The 18,598-nt window shown below is 42.3% G+C and overlaps 1 protein-coding gene and 1 long non-coding RNA gene across 2 annotated transcripts; one reads left to right on the top strand and one right to left on the bottom strand.

The window, feature by feature from the left end:
- Positions 1-686: 686 nt before the first annotated feature.
- Positions 687-2,384, bottom strand: LOC129737049 (uncharacterized). Its single transcript, XR_008734446.1, has 3 exons — positions 2,195-2,384; positions 1,244-1,418; positions 687-810 (listed from the first exon to the last, which is right to left on the bottom strand). It is a non-coding gene; the product is annotated as an uncharacterized LOC129737049 (long non-coding RNA).
- On the top strand, positions 1,414-17,107 carry LOC102048909 (phospholipid scramblase 2). Its single transcript, XM_027811818.2, has 9 exons — positions 1,414-1,499; positions 6,551-6,582; positions 7,397-7,498; positions 10,620-10,789; positions 11,860-11,902; positions 12,992-13,212; positions 14,046-14,207; positions 15,232-15,393; positions 16,612-17,107. Exons 1-9 carry the CDS (start codon positions 1,423-1,425, stop codon positions 16,669-16,671), a joined length of 1,029 nt encoding a protein of 342 aa, XP_027667619.1. The 5' UTR covers positions 1,414-1,422; the 3' UTR covers positions 16,672-17,107.
- Positions 17,108-18,598: the final 1,491 nt, after the last annotated feature.

Genomic DNA, 18,598 nt, shown 5'->3' with positions numbered 1-18,598 from the left:
CGTAATTTTTTTTTTTTTAGTTTCATTTATCATGTTTATTGAATGATCTGGAAACCAAAAACATTGAAGAAACTAGCAGGAAAATTTGTTGTTTAGGTTTAAAACCCAAGAAAGTGTTCTGTTATTCAGTGTAATGTGTTATAAAAAAAATACAGAATGTAATTGTTTTTATACAATCTAAAGATTAAGAAATCATTAATATATAAACAACAATCCATTACAGTGAAAATATAGACTACATGTTTGTAGACAATACAACTTCCATGTGAATCTGAACAGTAACATTTAAAGAAATGTTTCCACAAGCCAATCTTCTGCAATATATTTTACCAATTTCTCTGTAGTCCTGGAACATTTTACAATTAATGTTTTATCATTAAAATGCATTGTGTAAATCTACAATGACCCTTGCAAAATCAGGCAATTCAGATTAATATATTCATGGCTGTGGGAAAATAATGGAAGATTGGTGAGGAGGATTGTAAACATCCTCAAGTGACTTGCAGCTGGGGTGTACAAAAGCACATATATCATACTAATTGTTTAGTTTTGTGTGTTTGACAAGTAGAACATCTGTGTTTAGATAATATAGGCCTGTGATAGACTTAGAGGCACCCTATAGAACATGCTTGAGATTCCTGCCCTGCTGTGGGAAAGATCAAAGCACAGTGGTACACTACGCCTGCGTGAATCCCTGATACACAGGCAAACCCAGCAGGTTCGGTGATCTTCTAGCATGGACCGAGCTCCGCGGTGCCCACATCCCTGTTTCTGTGCCTCTGCCTGGGTGCTGCTTCAGGGATCCCCTGGCTGGCAAGGTAATGAAAATATATTTACTCTTTGCATTTCGTCCATGGTTTTGTGGTTGTTCCTGTGCCCTGCCTGTGCTGGCTCACACAATGGCCTATGTACTGATAACATTATATCATATATATTTCTGTTGTTTATATATAAAACAAATATATATATGTTATACATAATATAACAGTACTTATAACACTGATGTTAGCTGCATCCTTTGATCAGCTTTAACCTGAAAATATTTGGAATGTAGAACACATTTTGTAAGAAAGTAGCTTCTTTCTTAAAAGGGTGTGCTGAAAGTGAGGAATTAACACTTCCCTGTCTTAATCTCATAGGATTCAGCAGCAAATCCACCAACAAATTGGGGCACTTTGAGATGTAACAGTATGTCTTTTTTGTTTGTTTGTTTTTAAATAATTTTATGGTAAACCTTATTTACCAGAAATCCTGATGAGCCTTTCTTTTAGAGTGATCATCCAGGTCCAAAACTCCAGCTACTTTTACATGAAAGACCTTCAGCAGCTCTCCTGAGACTCTCCTTTTGGGCTTCTCTGTTCTTCAGCACTAAAGGACGTCAGCTAATGGATTAAGCACAGTGAGTGGCTGCCCAGTGCCTGCATGGAAAAACAGGAAAGTGTAGTAAAATTGGGATCACAGACAAAATGCATTTGTATACAGCCAGGTTTGAACTTGAGGTACTCTCTGTCCTTTTGGGATTCTTCACCTTGTATGGATAAACTTGTTATTGAAAGAGTAAACAAATTAATAGGTGTCACTATTCCTTATCCTCGTTCTCACCATCATCTATGTCTGGATTCTGCATCATGGAACTGTCCTTTTTTCTAAGGCTCATGTTTGGGGGAGCTATCCAGAGGCAAATGTTTCTGAAACGCAAAAAAACTTGAAAAGTTTTGGGAAACTTTTAGAAACTTTGGACCTTTTCAGACTGAAAAAGTGTTTCCTCAAGCCACATGAATGCACTGTGCTGCCTGTACTTCTCTAGGTAGCATCATACTGTGAAGTATCACTGTAGTAATGAACCCAAGGTAAACACTTCCTCAGATCACCTGTATTTTCAGGAAACTTTGCAGAAACAGGGCATCAGGGTAAGCATTAATCAAAGGGGGCTGGGGTTCCGGGTTTTTTTTTTTTGCTTTTTCCTTCCACTGATAGCTGTTTCACAGAAACTGTCTGTCTTTGCTCAGCATTTGGGTTACGGTGGGAACTTGTTCAGGCAGGGGAAGGTGATGGGGTAACGACTATAGGAAACCGAAGATAATTTTTTTTAGAATTGTATTTTACTGTGAATAATCATGTGATATACACATAAAGGCCACGGTTAGGCGGGCAAATCTGAAGTGCCTCCTTCACGAAAGCACACCCGACTTACTCCAGCTGTAGAAGTTACACCGAGAGCGACGTGAGCGCCTTCCAGGAATAACGGCACCGCTTCATTTTAAGCAAACGTTTGACCTTGTGTTCCATTCCCACGGCAGAGGAAAGCGGTTGCCCGAGCCCCGAGCGGCCGGGCCCGCCCCTGGGCGGTGGGGGAAGCCCGGCCGCCCGCCCACCCCGCCCGGCCCCGCCGCCCCCCGGACACCGGGCGGGGCCCCGGGGCTGCGCCGGGCGCTGCGGAGCGGAGCGGCGGTCGCTGCGGGACGCCGTGGAGCGGCTGCTCGTCCCTCTGAACGGGTATATTTTTGCTGTGAATAGAAATGCCTTTACCGTGTATGATTGCTTCCAGGCGGTCCTTTCAGGGAGCCGGGTTTTTTTCAGCGCAGGGATGCTTAATGATGAGAAGGGCTGTGAAAAGGATCCTGATGATTTTTTCTTAATCACGTTTTCCTGTTGGGGATTGCACGTTGAGGTAGAAGATGCCGCTCTTTAGCAAAGTAACTCGCTTGCAAAGACAGGTGTACGGAAACCTTGCTGCCGAGGCTGTCTGGGGGAGCCCTGCTGGGGCTCGGTGGGGCTGGTACCCCAGTGTTGCCTGGTGGGGACTGCCAGGTGTCAGGGGAGGGGGCCACCTCTGTGCATCAGAACAAAATAATTTTAGGTCAACTTCTAGCTCGTTTCATTCCTTCATGTTAGCAGAAAATAACCTGTTGAATCAGATCAACTAGATTATTTTGCAGTATGCGGTTTCTCCAGCAGTTGAGGTTAAAATCCAGTGGCTGAATAGTTTAGTATAATGTGATGGTGAAAAGAAGTGCTGCAAAGCTAGTTAGGGTGAACTAATGCGTGCCTCACAGCTGTTTGGCTTTCTGGGTCTGTTTTTTGAATCATGAGCTTTCTTGGAAAGGGCCTGGCTTGGTATTTAAATGGCACCAAGCGTGATGTTTGTGCTTCGAGGCTTACATTAACATGCTCTTGGCAGTATTTTCGTGAGCTTGTTGAGAAATGAAACTGATTGTTGTGCAAGCACACTGGTTTTCTGATAAAAAGCAGAAGCTCTGGTTAACTGAATGAAGGCATCTCTAAAGCAGTTGCAGTGTATTTACTGACACACATCAGGGTAAGGGAGATGTAGCTGTGTAATGCAATTCTGAAAATGAGAAAGTGTCTGAAAAAAAACATTCTGCCATTCCTTAAAATAGAACAATCTAGGGATGTTATTTCCCTGCTGTTCAACAGTTTTGTTCTGACTTTCTTTGGAACCAGTATTTCCTCAGTTTCCTTCCCAAAAGTTTTTGGCTGTCCTTAAGTGCCTGGGCTCAAAACTCCTGGGGGGGGGAAACATTGTGCCTGGGCACCTGGATGCCCCTGAGGATTGCTTCCATGGGCACCTGGATGCCTCTGAGGGTTGTTTCCATGTTATCCGTTCGAATAACGATTCAAGAAAGTGAGGAAGAAACAAGGAACCGGTTGGGTGTGCTGGTGCTGGGTGAGAGGGTTTAGGCTACCGCAGCAACTGACTGCTGCTTCTGAGAGCAAAGGGAAGAAGTCTGGGAACTCCTGCGCATGAGGAGGGAGTCTGGGTTCTAGATAGTACAACATATAGGGACAGGGTATGAAGAACGAGATGTCTTGATATGAGTTCCTTTCTCTCATGAGCGGTACAGCAGATGGGGTGTGGAGGTCTTCTGACAGCTTGCTAACCCGCAGCTGAACTTGGTAGCTGAAGGAAGGACTGTGTGGAGGGCAGGGGAACTTCTATTGCCTTTCGTTTCCTCTCTGTTGCAGTGGTTGAAGCTGGGAGCTGTGCTGCGGGGTTCAAGTTGTGTGTTTCAGGCGGGGCGGCTGGCAGTGCCCACCCTTCCCACTCCAGGAGCACAGGCACAGTGGGGGGACCTCAGACCCTCCGGACACTGTATTTCACAAGGGTTATTCATTACCAGACAGCTGCTTTGCATGAAGCATTCCCAGTTCCCCTGGTGCTTCTTTTCTGTCAGCAAAATCGATTCTGCTTTCACTTGTGTAAAGCTGAACCCAGATACGGCCCCTTTTCCAGAGAAGAGAGAATATTTGTATCTCACCTGTACTCCCTTTGGGACAGTGGACCCAGAGCTATGAGTTACTATGGGAATCTGTCAGGAAAGGGCAAACTCGATGGATTTTCCCAGCACAGGCTCCCTTCATATAGTCCTAAGCCGAAATAGCCCCCGTGGGGGGTGAGGTGTTGGGAACTGGAGCCTGGTCTCCACCCTCCCCTTGCCCTTCAGCACTCTGCTGGGAGGTTGGGGGGAATGTTTGATCAGCAAATATTGCAAGTAATGTAATAAAATGTAAAGGATCCTCATGCAAAGCCTCATTTTATTAAACGGAAATGAAAATATAGGCTTCAAATCATTGCTTTGTGTAACCCAGGCAGCTGGAACCAACACATTTCTTAAGTGTCTGGTTTTCCCCTTACTACTGTTTCTGGACTGAGGTTTCTGCACATGTAACTGAACAATATATTGCACAATATAAAGGTTGACAGAAATGAGGTTTTGTTCCTCATTCCTGTCAGATTTTTCAGATTTTTATTTCACACTCTTTATAAATTATTCAGATGAAAAGCAGGGCGTGACTGACACATGTTAATCTTGGTGACTGAAGCAGAGGTGGTAGAAGGAGGCTAGATAAAAAGGAATGGAAGAAAAGATAATTTTAATAAAATAAATTATCTTAACTGTTCTCTTTAGCATTATGTCTGATGAAATGGGAGTTGAACTTTTTAAAATCCTTGTTGCTTTTCTAGCTCTAAAGCATATAAACGTTTTCTAAATCCTTCATTGCACAGTGGCATATATGTGTGATCATAGGGAGAAAGAAAGATTCTGGGCTACTATAAATACTTTCTTTTAAATAAATCATATGATTCTGTCTCTAATCTCCCTTTACCAAAAGTTCAGTTGTAATTCTCAGTATTTCACTGAAGTTCAGGTAGCTGGAACATCTCACATGATAAACTGATCTTTTGCTACTTTAAATAACAAGTTTTTTATTCATCTTTAATTTGTGCTATTCCTACAAGCTGGTAGTTTTACCAATGTTTTTTAATACGTCATATATTAAACTTGTCACTCTGTATGATCAACTGCGAGAACAAGGTTTAAGTTATGTAGTTTGAATGTGTTCTTCCAGATTTTTAAATTAGGTATACAATTTTAAATTATTGCCTCTTACTTTTTTTTTTTTAACCCATATTCATATGAGGACCAGGATACAACTAAAGTACACAAAACAGGATGGGGGTTTTGAATGTAAAGCTGGTCATTCTAAAACTATTAAACATCCTTCTGTCATATCTGCTTTTACTCATGAAGTGAAAAACAGGGAGGAGCTGCTTTCAGTAGTTTCAGTTTTGTTTCCAGCTTTGAACGACCATCTTCATTAAGCTGAACTAGTTGGAAGAACCATAACAGACAAAATATATGACTAGTTTAACTTGAACTGCATTCTTTTTAAAGGATGTTTACTTTGAAGCTTTTGATCCTAGAAACAGGAATACCTATAACCGTTCTATTTTATACTTCAACTTATGGATCTCCTGGCTGTTTTGGACCTGTCTTTAATAGAAGTTGCCGCCATTGTCTTGCTTCCCTCGTTACCCCAGAGACTGAAAGGAGTATCTCTGAACGTTGATAATGGCATCAGTAAATGTTCTTTCTGCTTTTTTTTTTAACTCCTTTTGGGAACCCTGAAAGAGTAGACAGAAAAAGACAAGCAGTTTGCCCTTTCACTCATGGTATTCTTCTGTGGAAGCCCACACACCTGTGCAAGCCCACCCTTTATTATTGTATGGAGACAAAAATTGGATATATGATATTTAGTACTCCAATTTCATAAGTGGAATAGCATAAAGAACAGAATAGGTGGTAGCATAGCATCACGGCTACTCCAGGATTTACCCAAGCAGGTTTTGTAGTCGATGTTAATAGGCTAAACCAGTTGCTCTGAAATTACTGCAGTAATTTGTTCATATGAATTGCGTGATGTTTCTGAATGGCTGTGTAATGGAGTCTTGCACTGCAATGAAATAACTGCACCTCCTGATGCTTTCTTCAGAGTGAGGATGATTTCAGAACACTCAAAGCATGAACACAGGCATACATAATTCAGACTTGCATTGTGGTGGAGACATAGTCAGAAGGAAACTGAGGTATTTACAGTTATTGTAGCTTGTATTTGTAATTCACCTTTCCCATAAGGTTTAGACGGGCAAGTATCATTTAACAATAATAAATAAAGAACGCTGAATAACTCTTGTGTGAAATTATGTATTAAAAACCCCATGAAATAAAAAAATGTTGTTTTGCAGAACAACTCTAAGCAGATCCACAGCAATGCAAGGTGAGTAAAATATAAAAAAAATGTCATCTTTTGTTAATATCAAAGATAACATGGGTCCTTCTGAGGTATTCAAGGTATATGAACTTAGCTATTAGTTTACCTTCTATTTTTATGAAATATGTATGGCTGTTTGAAATTATTTACGTTTAAAAATTGAATCATTTGCAAAATACATAGCTTACATTTTCAGATCTTGATTTTTTAAGTTAAATAAAAAAATTTAAAAAAATCAAAATTCAGCTTATTTCTGCTTACAAACGGGACTTAGTAAATGTTTTAAAATATATAACCCTCTGAGTCTGTTAGTGAAATGTCAGTATAGTCCTAACTTGAAGAAATTGGGGAAAAATGTTTTATGTAGTGGAGAATGGCGCTTTACCAGTCTGTTCTGTACAGAAGGGCAGCCTGTCAGTTCCGTGGCAATCCTTTGAATTAAAGCCTCCTAAATATAGATGAACAAAGGCACTTCTGGTCCAGACAGGGAGCAAACTGATCCTGGCTGAGCAGGCGTTGGACTAGGTGATCTCAAGAAGTCCCTTCTGAGCTAAATGATTCTGTGATGTCTTCATGACATCATGTGCAATACCTGCATTTTTTCTGCACTTTAAAAATCAGGACTCGTTTACATTATACTGATGTTTAATATACATATTGTGCATAAATGTGAACTTATTATACAGTTTTTGCTGTACAGAAAACAGCTGCTTAATTTTGCTATGTGTCTGCTCTGAAAAAGGAGGCAATGTTGGGGAACTTTCACCCTAAGGCAGGAGGAAACGAGCCATACTTCAGAGCGTTTCTTCCATTTTTCCAGCACATAAACCTTCACCAGCACCTGGATTTTCAAGTGCTAACTATGTGCCAGGATATCAAGTCCCCTATGGCCACCCTCAGCACGCACCTGGGACTTACCAAGGTAGGTTGCTTGGCTACAGATCTGCTATACCATTAGGAAATAAGCATGGGAACAGTAGGTTTCACAAGGGTGACCATCTCTGATGTACTTTTCTGCTGTTAATTCTGTAGAGTTTCTGCTAATTTCTGTTTTGCTGAAAAGTCATCCACTTTCCTTCTTGGTGTTACACGTTAGTGTGTGCTGAGCAACATTAAAAATGTTGGGTGTTCCTCAGTGGTCGCCATGGGGAGTTTGTTAGGGCAGTGTTACTGATGCAAAGCAATTAATGTGTGGCAGCTTCTTGCTGATGGGCAAATCTTTTAACTTATTTTGACACTTTTGCCGCTGTCTCCCGTAACACCCTCCCAGGTGAGCGCAGGCGGTGTGGGTCAGGCGAGCGGGCAGCGAGGTGGGCTGAGAACGGGCGGGATGGCGGAGCTCAGAGGGCTGTGACCAGCGGCGCAGGGGCCAGCTGGAGGCCTGTAGCTCACGGTGTTCCCCAGGGTCAGTGCTGGGTCCAGCCCTGTGCAGCTCATCCATCAGCGGCCTGGGTGGAGGGGCAGGGGCACCCTCAGCCAGTCTGGGGGTGGTGCGGAACTGGGAGGAGTGGCTGGTGCACCGGGAGGCCGCGCTGCCATTCAGCCAGACCTGGGCAGGCCAGAGGGTTGGGCGGAGAGGAACCTGGTGAAGTTCAGCAAAGGCAAGTGTAGGGTCCTGCCCCTGGGGAGGAGCAGCCCCACGCACCAGCACTGGGGCTGACCTGCTGGGGGGCAGCTCTGCGGGGAAGGACCTGGGAGTGCTGGTGGGCAGCAAGGTGCCCATGGGCCAGCAGCGTGCCCGTGTGGCCAAGGTGGCCAGTGGGACCCTGGGGTGCACTGGGAGGGCCGTGGCCAGCAGGTGGAGGGAGGTGATCCCCCCTCTGCTCTGCCCTGGTGAGGCACATCTGGAGTGCTGTGCCCAGTGCTGGGCTGCCCAGGTCAGGGGAGACAGGGAGCTACTGGAGAGGGTCCGGTGGAAGGCTGTGAGGATGATGAGGGGACTGGAGCATCTCCCTTATGAGGAAGGGCTGAGAGAGCTGCGCCTGTTTAGCCTGGAGAAGAGAAGACAGAGAGGATCTTAATGCATACTAATATTTTAAGGGAGAGTGTCAAGAGGATGGGGCTGGGCTCTTTTCTGTAGTGCCCAGCAACAAGACAAGGGGCAATGAGCACAAACTGAAACCCAGGAAGTTCCATCTGAATCTGAGGAAGAACTTTGTTACCTTGAGGATGACAGAGCACTGGAGCAGGCTGCCCAGAGAGGCATGTCCTCTGGAGACATTCAAAACCCGCCTGGACATGATGCTGTGCAACCTGCTGTAGGTGAATGTGCTCTAGGAGGGGGTTGGACTAGGTGATCTCCAGAGGTCCTTTCCAACCCTGACCACTCTGTGATTCTGTGATTTCAGTATTTCACTTTATTTATCCAGAACTGTAAAAAGAATCGTTTTCCTCTTGCAGTTCTGCTGGTTCACGAATTCGGTTCCTGTTTCCTACTCTCTTGTTGTACTTGCATGTGATTTTACTCACTTGCTTTTCTCTTCTTCTGTCTCATTTTCCCTTCCACATTCAAAATGCAGCACTCCTGAATAGTTTCTCGTGTTCTGGTAACTTTCTGAAAAACCAAATCACAGTGAGCAATATCTAACAGTCAGGCTTAAAGTGTAAGTTATAGGTAAAACGCAAAAAGTTTGGCCTAAGTTACTGTGCCATTCATAAGTCAAAGCTTGTTTGTGCATGGTGTGGCCGGGCAGCCTGGGGTCTGTAAGCACAGTTAGCTTCAGTGGGGACTGAGCATGTGCTGCCTGTGCGGTGGGCGTCTGGGGAGCATGTTTTGTTTTGAATAATTGCATATGTGTGTAAGTCACACACAACAGCAGTAGATAGTTTGTGTGCAAAGCCTGTGTTCAAACATAAAGAGTGATTCCACGAGGGTAGATCCTTCTCTGGGGTGGGTGATCCTCCCACCCATGGGCTTTGAGCCAGAGCTGTTCCCATCACCTGAGGTACTGTTCTGCTTATGGCCACAGCGCGAGCTTTCACGTGTTAACAGTCCACGCATTGTAATGCAGCGTGAAACATTGGTGCTGAACTGATCTGGGATAAAGAGAGGTCTGCAAGTCAGTATCTCAAACTGTTTGTACAGCTGTACAAAACCCTTTTTGTGGGTCCTGCATTGTGCTTGCTTCCCACTAAAATATAAAATTTGTCTGTATCATATTGAAAGCCTGTTGCCTAGCAGGAAAGTATTAAACGAGAAGGAAAATATATTTCTTGTTCTGTAATTTTCAATAGCAGCTTCAGGTGCAAAGGCCGTGTTGCTGCAAGCAAGGCAGGGCTCTGTGCTCAGCCGGTGGGGGCGGGGTACAGGGACGTGGGGGGTTCTGAGCACTGAGGCAGTGCTGTGTGTGCCATCTGGTGGGGCGCTGAGCATTGAGACCCTGAGGTGCTCCATGAGAGCTTCTGTTTCCTATTGAGTGCTAAGTGGAGAAGGCTTACTTGGCATTCACGAGTGTGGAGCTATTTCCTCCCTTGCTACACGCCTCCTGCATGGAGGAGTTGTGGATTTCCTGGGTTTTGAAACAGAATGCACTAACCAAGTGGGAAAGTGCAGTTTTTAGATCACACTCATCTGGTCTGAAAAACGCAGATGAACTTTGCTAAAAGGACATTTCCTGTCACATAAGTAGAAGGTATAATTCCAGGAAAACTTGGTCTTAAAATTCCTTATTTGCTCAATTTGCAACTTGTTAAATGCCAATACTTACCATGTAGTTTAAGGTATTCTGTCTTCTCTACTTAGAAACAACCTTAATTTGTTTATTTCTGGTTTTTGAATTGCCAGTCTTTATTTGAATAAAATTACTACTGTATTCAAGAATGATGCATTTATTTATTTTGTTTGATTTCATCTGGAGGGATTAGAACATCCCAATCCAGTGTAACTTCCTTCACAAAAGTTGTATATACTATAACTGAAATATATTGTAGGTGTAAGGATCTTTGTAGTTCAAAGTAGTGAATGAATTTATCTTTTGAAGATCCATGGGACAAATCTTTGTGAGCATCTAATTTTCATAACTGTATCTCTCCTACCACACCAGGCGTCACAGGTGCAGGGAGCTATGGCTTCCAGGTACAGGACGTAAGAATCCCAGAGGGATTTGCTTTTCCACCCACCCAGAACCAGCCTATCGTGAGTGAGAGGACAATCTGGATGCCTGTCCCTCCTCCTCTTCCCAACTGCCCTCCTGGACTGGAATACCTCACACAGGTACCTGCACCCTTTCTCCTTCTCCAGAGAAGAGGTTTCACCTAAGAAGCAGCCTGTAGCCATGAAAAAGCTAAAAAACGCATCAGCTGCATGGCTTGCTGCTTTTGGGCTGCTAAATGAAGCCTTTTATGATGTGATTGATGCACGTTTGAGTGTGGAGGTGCCTGTTATGGCTGCAGCACTTCATGGAGTACTCTCCTGCCAAGTGAGATGCTAAAGGCCTGGGGGCACAGGGCTATCATACACCCTTCCCATTTCTGAAGCTACTGTTGGTGACACATAATGTGATTTGGCAAGGTGTATGTAATAAACATGTATAATATTGGCAATTGTAGCACATTAGAGGTGGTTAATTTTCTACATGATGCTTTCTTTGCACCTCTTTGTAGCATTGTTAGGAGAGGCATTAGTCAGACTTCACAATGTAGAGAATGTTAATAGTGAAATAAGAATTGTTTCCACATTACAGAAGATGTCCCTGTACTGTAAAAGTACAGTTCATCTCATCACTGGGAGCAAATATCAAGGCTTAACACTGACACATGGCTGCCAGTTTTGCAAATCGCTCAAAAAAACAACACAAAAAAACCCAACAAACAAGCACCAGTGAGGAGAGGCTGATTTTTCTGGAGTTTCACTTAGAGCTGAGCCATAGCTGAGGTTCTGCTGTAGAATTTGTTTCCTGCTTTTTTCTGTATGGACTCCTGTTGTGGGCATCTGGGAAATGTGGTATCAGAGGCTCTGTCAGGCTCTGTAGCTGAGCTAGCCTGACTCCTGAAAGAAGCACGGGCACATGAGCCCTGTGTGCTTGTAACCAGACCAGCTTGGGTAAAACTTCTGCCATCTGCTCCTGTGCTCTGAAACACTGTTCTGGTAAATTGACAGGAGACAGGACAGGGGGGTATGTGAGCTACTTCCACAGCTTTACTGGTAGATGATCTGCCTCTGGACAGTGTATTGATCCATAAATCTGCATTCTGAAATGAAACAGGAGTGCTTCTTAAAACTAGATTTGTCTTAGTTACAGCTTGTTAACTATTTATTCTGTTTAATTTTTCAACCGCGAACAGATTGACCAGATATTAATTCATCAGCAAATTGAACTTCTTGAGAGTAAGTGCAAAGTATTTATAGCAGAGAAATCTTTAATAGCCCCAAGAACGGTACAATTTAGACTTTCTTTGACACTCTTTATTTAAGATGGATCGCATCTTTCTCTTTCCTGCCTCTGTTATCTGTCTCAATTCCTGCAGAAGTTGTGGAGGAGAACAGGGAGAAAATAGGAGGGCAGAGGATTTTAAGCAGGTTTGATATATTAAAAAAATACATAGCAATGCAACTGGATGATCTTGGTAGCTAGTTGTGGCTGAAGTCACACATTTCCCATGTTATTCATTCACGTGATTTTTACTTGCCTCTCTTCCCTACTTAAAGATCTTCTTTTCTGTCCTCTCTTACTTCATCTAATTCCATAGATTGGCATGTGGCTCCGATCTTGTTTCCAAGCAATCCTGCTGTTTTAGCAAATTCAACTGCTTTCCTTCTGCCCCCCTCATTCTGCTTACTTTAACAATATCAAAGTCATGTTATCAGTGTCTTTCAAATAGAAGAAACGAAATGGACCATCTGTCTCAGCTGACACCTAATGCTGCTGCGTTTTCTTTCCATAATGCTTCAACAAGTACTTTCATTTGTTAAAGAAATTAATCAGAATTTCTGCCCTGGCTCTTGTTGTTTTCTATTTGGGCTGCTGTAAATCTTGGCTGCAAGGCTTTTTTTGCAGCCTTCTCATTCTGGAAGCTTTTGTGCCCTCTAGAGCCCTTTTCTTGCTTCACCCCCAAATTTACAAGCTTCTTTAATTCTCATCCCTTCAGCCCTTTCCTGGGAAGCTTCCATGCTGTGTCGCTTATAATTGTGGTGCTTGCTCTGGCAGTAGGTGTCCATGTCTGGTGGGAGGGGACTGATGGACATCTCCATGCTCTTTCCGCGTTGCCATGTTCAGAGCGGGGAAGTAACCATGAACTTCTCCATCAGGCTGCTGCGCTCGAGGGTCCTTCCCCACCGCTTCCCTTTGCCAGTAGGTGCCTCTGACACACTTTGAGCAAGGTCTGCCTTCCCAAAGGGTAGCTTCAGAGTTAGTGTGGTGACTTTTCTGACCAGATGCACCTCAGAAATTTTAACAGTTCTCTTCCTACTTTTCAGTTTTGTCTGGCTTTGAAACAAACAACAAATATGAAATCAAGAATACGCTGGGGCAAAGGGTATACTTTGCAGCAGAGGACACTGACTGCTGTACCAGGAATTGCTGTGGGCCATCACGACCCTTCACCCTCCGGATTATAGACAACCTGGGCCACGAGGTGATAACGCTGCAAAGACCCCTCCGGTGTTCTTCGTGCTGCTTTCCCTGCTGCTTACAGGAGGTGAGCTGCTCCCTCTCACCATCCTCCTTCACATGGGACATGGTCCAACTGTGCAGGTTTTAGATGGGGTTGTCTTTAATCAGGAGGCAAGGTGAAAGAAGTCAGGTTTTGCCTCTGAGTTGTGGGGAGAGAGAGATATCTGTGGGATTTGTGCATGGAGTCCTTGGTCTGGGAAGTAGCAAGCGTGCTGCAACACTTAGATGCACTCTGGCCGCTTCTAATAACAGTAATGAAAAATTTGATTCAACAGCATGTCAGGGAACCTGTGGCTAGTGCCAAAATCTGCGCTGGAGGTGGGCTTGCAATATAAGAGTTAGGCAATGGCTCTTTTAAAATAACAGCTAGAGTTTTCACTTTACTACTGTGAAAGCTATAGTGAAAGTCAACACACGAGATGATGAGCTTTTTTAATATTAAAATAATTATGGGGCAATGCAACTTCTGAAACCTCAAAGGTGAGCCTACTTGGAGCTCTTACGGTGGGATTTGTTATAGCTGCATCCTGTAATGTCTTCATGGAATGCTTTCGTGATGCTCACAGCCTTTCTTTCACTGGACTTTGATTTTCATACCATAGATGCATAGCTTGTGTGCTCCACAGCGTTAGAAGTATCGTACTGTTTTCAGTGAAGGCAAAAGTTGCATATGAGGTCAGCAGTGTGTGTACAGTTTTCTGAAAAAGTTCCTGGAAAACCCCATGCAGCTTCATGCATTGGAAAGCCAGATTGCTATGGAAAAATAAGATGTGTTTGCTTTGTGTGCTAGTGTGGGTTTTGTCCCAAAGCATATCAAAGCACGAGCATTCACTTGGAGGTTTTCTTTTTCCTGTGAAGCTGGAAGTTCAGGCGCCTCCAGGAACACCAGTTGGTTACGTTGTCCAGAACTGGCATGCCTGCCTGCCGAAGTTTACCATTCAAGATGCGAAAAGAATGGATATACTGAAAATTACTGGCCCATGTGTTGTCTGCAGCTGTTGTGAGGACGTCAATTTTGAGGTATGCAATGCTAAAAAGTATTTATATGTGTCTTCTTTCAGATAATAGTTTTGACAGTAGTTTGTTACTTATTATCTGGCAACTGAACTGTAGTATATATTAAGTAATTAGTATGTAATCTTTTAATGCTAGTATAATCAACTCATTTCTGCAGATATCTAGATTACTCTAGATAAACTTCCAGAAATGACATCTTAAAGCCACTCATCAGCGATCAGCATGGCTGATTCCCTATGGTTGCACATAAATCACTTCACTGAAATATTCAGCAGCAAAATTGTTTTGGATCTATTATGTTAGGCCCTAACAAAAAATTATTCTCAGCTGTACCAAGTATTAATTAAAATTACTTCCTACAACCACTCATTTAATCGGTTAATAATCATTCACTGACCAAGTAAATCAAGATAATTTAGACCTAAAATACAGATTTGAATCTATTTTACCTTACAAATGATGTTTTTTATTTGTAAAATAAATCGTTACAACTATCACTTAAAAATAATAGTGATTACTGCATCATTATTTTCATACACATTAAGTAGTAGATACGCTAGCCTAGCATTAAATTTGAAATGACATTGCAAATAGTTGTTAAAGCATATTTTGTATCATTTTAATTTTGGGACCTGAAGACTGGATCTAACTTTATGAAACCTGATGCTGACAAAGGGCTAATTTCTGCTTTGGAACAGAAGAATGTGATTTGTTTAGTTTCCACTTGAGCAGCTCCTGATACATGGCAGGAGAAACTAATTCACTCTTTTGGCTATAAGACAATACTTCCAGCAGAGTGTGTGTGTGCAGTAGCTGCCTTCCAACACCATTACAGCATTGAACTCCACAGTCGGATTTAGAATTAAGTTCATGTATGTGTTACTTAAGACAGACTTTGCATTCAATGACTGTGTCAATTCAAATAACACAATCTGATGCTTTCAAATGATCTGTCCTGAAAAGGATTTGGGAATGTTATGAATGGCAGATTTGATGCTGTTTTTTTTAAAATTTTATATTAAACTAGGTGAAGTCTGTGGATGAGACTGCTACTGTTGGGAGGATTTCTAAGCAGTGGACTGGGTTTGTGAAAGAAGCCTTTACAGATGCTGATAACTTTGGAATCACATTCCCAATGGACCTTGATGTAAAAATGAAAGCTGTCATGATTGGTGCTTGCTTCCTTATTGTAAGTGTAATAGTCACTAATGCTTGAATATGTACTGACTTTTTCATCTCCGTGTTCAAATTGTGCTGGTAAAGGATTTGACTCTGAGCTCCTTGAAGTGGGTGACAGCTTGTTGTGAATTGCCTGTGTGTAAAGCTAACCATGGAGGGCAATAAGGAATTATTTCAGATAATAAGCTTACTGTAGACTACATGAAGTGCTAACTGTATTTAAGGAGAGCTTCATGTGTGATGAGATTGAGAAAGCTTGTAAAGGGAAGACTCCTTACAGACTTATTAGCAGAGGAAAGCATGTTTACGGGGATGGAGAAGCAGATCAGCAATAGTCAAGAGATTCGTCCAAAGCCAGAGCAGCTTGCTGAGCTGGTGAGCTGGACAGCTGAATGCTGCAGCCGGTTCCTCCTGACTCCCCTTCTTGGAAGTCTGTGAAGCAATATGCTGAACAGGATTAAATGCTCTCAGAAGAGTTGTTTCTGATCAGAGGGACTTCTGTGGAGGCAAAGCATGTCTGACTTCATACAGCACTCTTCAGCTGCCCTCTCACCCTGCCGTGTCAAATGCTGCAGTGCAGCGACTTTGCTCTTTGAAAACAGTGTGCAACACACTTGTGTTTCCATTTGCCTGTGCAATTCAGCATCAGCTAGCATTTCAAAAAGTGCACTGCTTCTGTGCTGACCGGGCTGCGGAGAGAGGAAAGTGGCATGTGAAGCGCCTTGACTTTGGGAGGTTCTCACCAGCCTCTCACAGCCCTGTGCACAAACCAGGTTTTCCTTAGCTGTGCGTGTTCATGTGCTACCATGTGTGTGAAGTACAGTGTTCACAAGTGCGAGCAGCCCAGGGCTCCAGCCACAGAAAAGGGGCCCCCGGGTGTAAACCAAAGGCAGTCACCATTAGGATGGACCCCAGCCTGAGGTAAAATTTAAGGGACTGAGTCGGGTCGAACAAAGCCACGGCAGGAATCCTGAGTAAACGGAAGCATAGTTTCAGTTAGCAGTAATTTAAAGTTTCCCTGTTGTTCTTTCACCACCTCTTTCTCTGTGTGTGTTCTATCCTGAGAGACCCAGGTGATGGGGGGATGGAGAGAGGTACTCCCACCTTCTCGTCATTTGAGCTTTCGGAGAGGAAGGTGCTTTGAATACCTTGCAAAGCAACCAGATCTCTGAACTAGGAACTATATTAAAAGAGTATTTGTTTACTTTGCTTTTTGTTTCCTTCTTAGGACTTCATGTTTTTTGAGCATGCTGGTGATAAGCAACAGCGAACAGGAGTTTGGCAATGAAATCCAGAACTTCTATACAGAGGGAAGAAGAACATAAATCTCTCAACTTCCCAGTTGATTGAAGAGCTCCATTAAGAATGTGAGAAATGTATATCTTGTGCTTGTAGTTATACTTCTATAAACTCAAAATTTATGGGGTTTTTTTTGGGTTTTTTTTCCCTGGTTGGTTTTTTTTTTTTTTTTTTAAATCTGATGAAATAACTTTTTGTGTAATCTGGTTAAATAATGTGTAGTATTCAAGTAAGAACCCTTTGTCTGTCCATATCAATACTGTAATTTATAGAAATTTTCAGCAGCCTTTTCTTTCCAAGAAATTTGGAATTGTAAAATAACTACTCATATAGTTACTTTAATTCCTAAAAAAGAGAACTACTATTATATTCAATATTAATATAAGCAGTGAGCGTAATAAAGAGTCCTGATCTTTTCCCATGTATCCTTCTTTACCAGTTTTGCCTTTGCCTTGGTGTTCACGTTCAGTTGTTTCCAAGGTCTTACCAAGTATACACGTTTGAAACAAAGTAATCCAAGTGAATGGAACTATCAGAAATCACTGTAAAATTGTATTCATCTAGTGATAAATCTGCTGTTAGATATGACTCCTTCAGTGTAACTTAGTTTCATAATTTAGGTTGGTTTGAAACTTAAAGCTTTGATTTTCACCAAAAGTTTAGAGGAGACAGGAAATACAAATGCCTGTGGTTGCTTCTGGTTAATAATCCTTTAGTAATTGCTTTGTGCATGAGTGTGTTTTCTCCTGAGGCAAGGAAAAACTAGTTAGTTACTTTTCAGTCTCTCCAGTGCTCGCTCTTCTTAATTTAGTCCATGGTTTTCAGAGATTGTAAGTCTGTCTGTAGGTGTGATGGCTCAGGAATAATAAACAGAATAATTCCACTTCAAAAGCAGATGCATGAATTGACAATTCTATTTCTTAGCATTTATAGCTTTATTTAAATGTGCAAGCAGTAGATAAATTTGCAGTTTCTTACCCCAGCTTCACACAAGCTTGTGCATATAGCGGTTCTTGGGATCCAGCTATGGGGAGAGGTCCTTGCCAATGTTTTCAGTTGTATTCGAGTTCTGCTAAAGATTCCTTTTGTTCAGTATTTTCAATTTATCGATTACTCCTGATCAGTCAAAAGCAGAGGAAAAGAGGAGTGCCATTGCTTCTAGGTACCTGGACTCTCTTTGATGTTATAAGAATTGTACAAACTCATGACAACAACCTAGACTGTTCTGAAAGTCTTTAGAATTGTATATTATGCCTTGTTAAAGATAGCTTCTGCTGCTAAAGGCAAAATTCCTTGAATATAGTGTGTTTAATAATAAGGATTGCTGGAGGTGCAGTTTTGATTCATCAGCACTCTTCTTAGGGAGTTTAATTATTGTTATTTTGAAAGTATTTTGTGCTTTATTGGCTGGCTCTTAATGAGATACTGAAAATTCAGTCTTGCTAAAATCTGCTAAAAGTTTCTGATTGGTTCAGTGAGGGATAGAAGCTACACGTATAGAAACCAGAGTAACACAACCAGGACCAGACCTGTCCTGTAGGGATTCACATGGCTAAGCCCATCAGTATTATTTTTCCTGCAAGGGGTGATGCACAACTTCAGGCCTGCCTGTAGCTTCGAAGTCCCAGGCTCAAGCATGTTCAATAGCTGCACTTTCATCAGAGAACAGTTACTCAAATATTCCATAAACACTTTTCAGAGATATTTGAAAATACCTATTTAATTCCGTGGCAGGTCCTGTATAGAATTTCAATTTACATTTTGCATTAGAGTGAGGTCTGTTTGTGCCTGTTTGAAGAATGGATGGAATAATATTTTGCAAGTAGGCAAAACAGTGATACATTTGCCTATGCTGCAAAGCTTCTTGCATTATAAATTCATCCCTTGACAATAAACTGGGGAGTGTATGCAAATTT

Source organism: Falco cherrug, chromosome 11, assembly GCF_023634085.1.
Source record: "Falco cherrug isolate bFalChe1 chromosome 11, bFalChe1.pri, whole genome shotgun sequence".
Lineage (NCBI taxonomy): Eukaryota > Metazoa > Chordata > Aves > Falconiformes > Falconidae > Falco > Falco cherrug.
This window is presented reverse-complemented; position numbering and strand designations above follow the sequence as displayed.

What these genes read in the sequence shown, in the direction of transcription:
- LOC102048909 (XM_027811818.2), top strand. Translation starts at nt 1,423, where the DNA reads ATGGAAAAACAGGAAAGTGTAGTAAAATTGGGATCACAGACAAAATGC. An exon ending in CAGCCAGGTTTGAACTTGAG is followed by an intron (nt 1,500 to 6,550) that starts GTACTCTCTGTC and finishes GTTGTTTTGCAG; the next exon opens with AACAACTCTAAGCAGATCCA. An exon ending in CGCACCTGGGACTTACCAAG is followed by an intron (nt 7,499 to 10,619) that starts GTAGGTTGCTTG and finishes CTACCACACCAG; the next exon opens with GCGTCACAGGTGCAGGGAGC.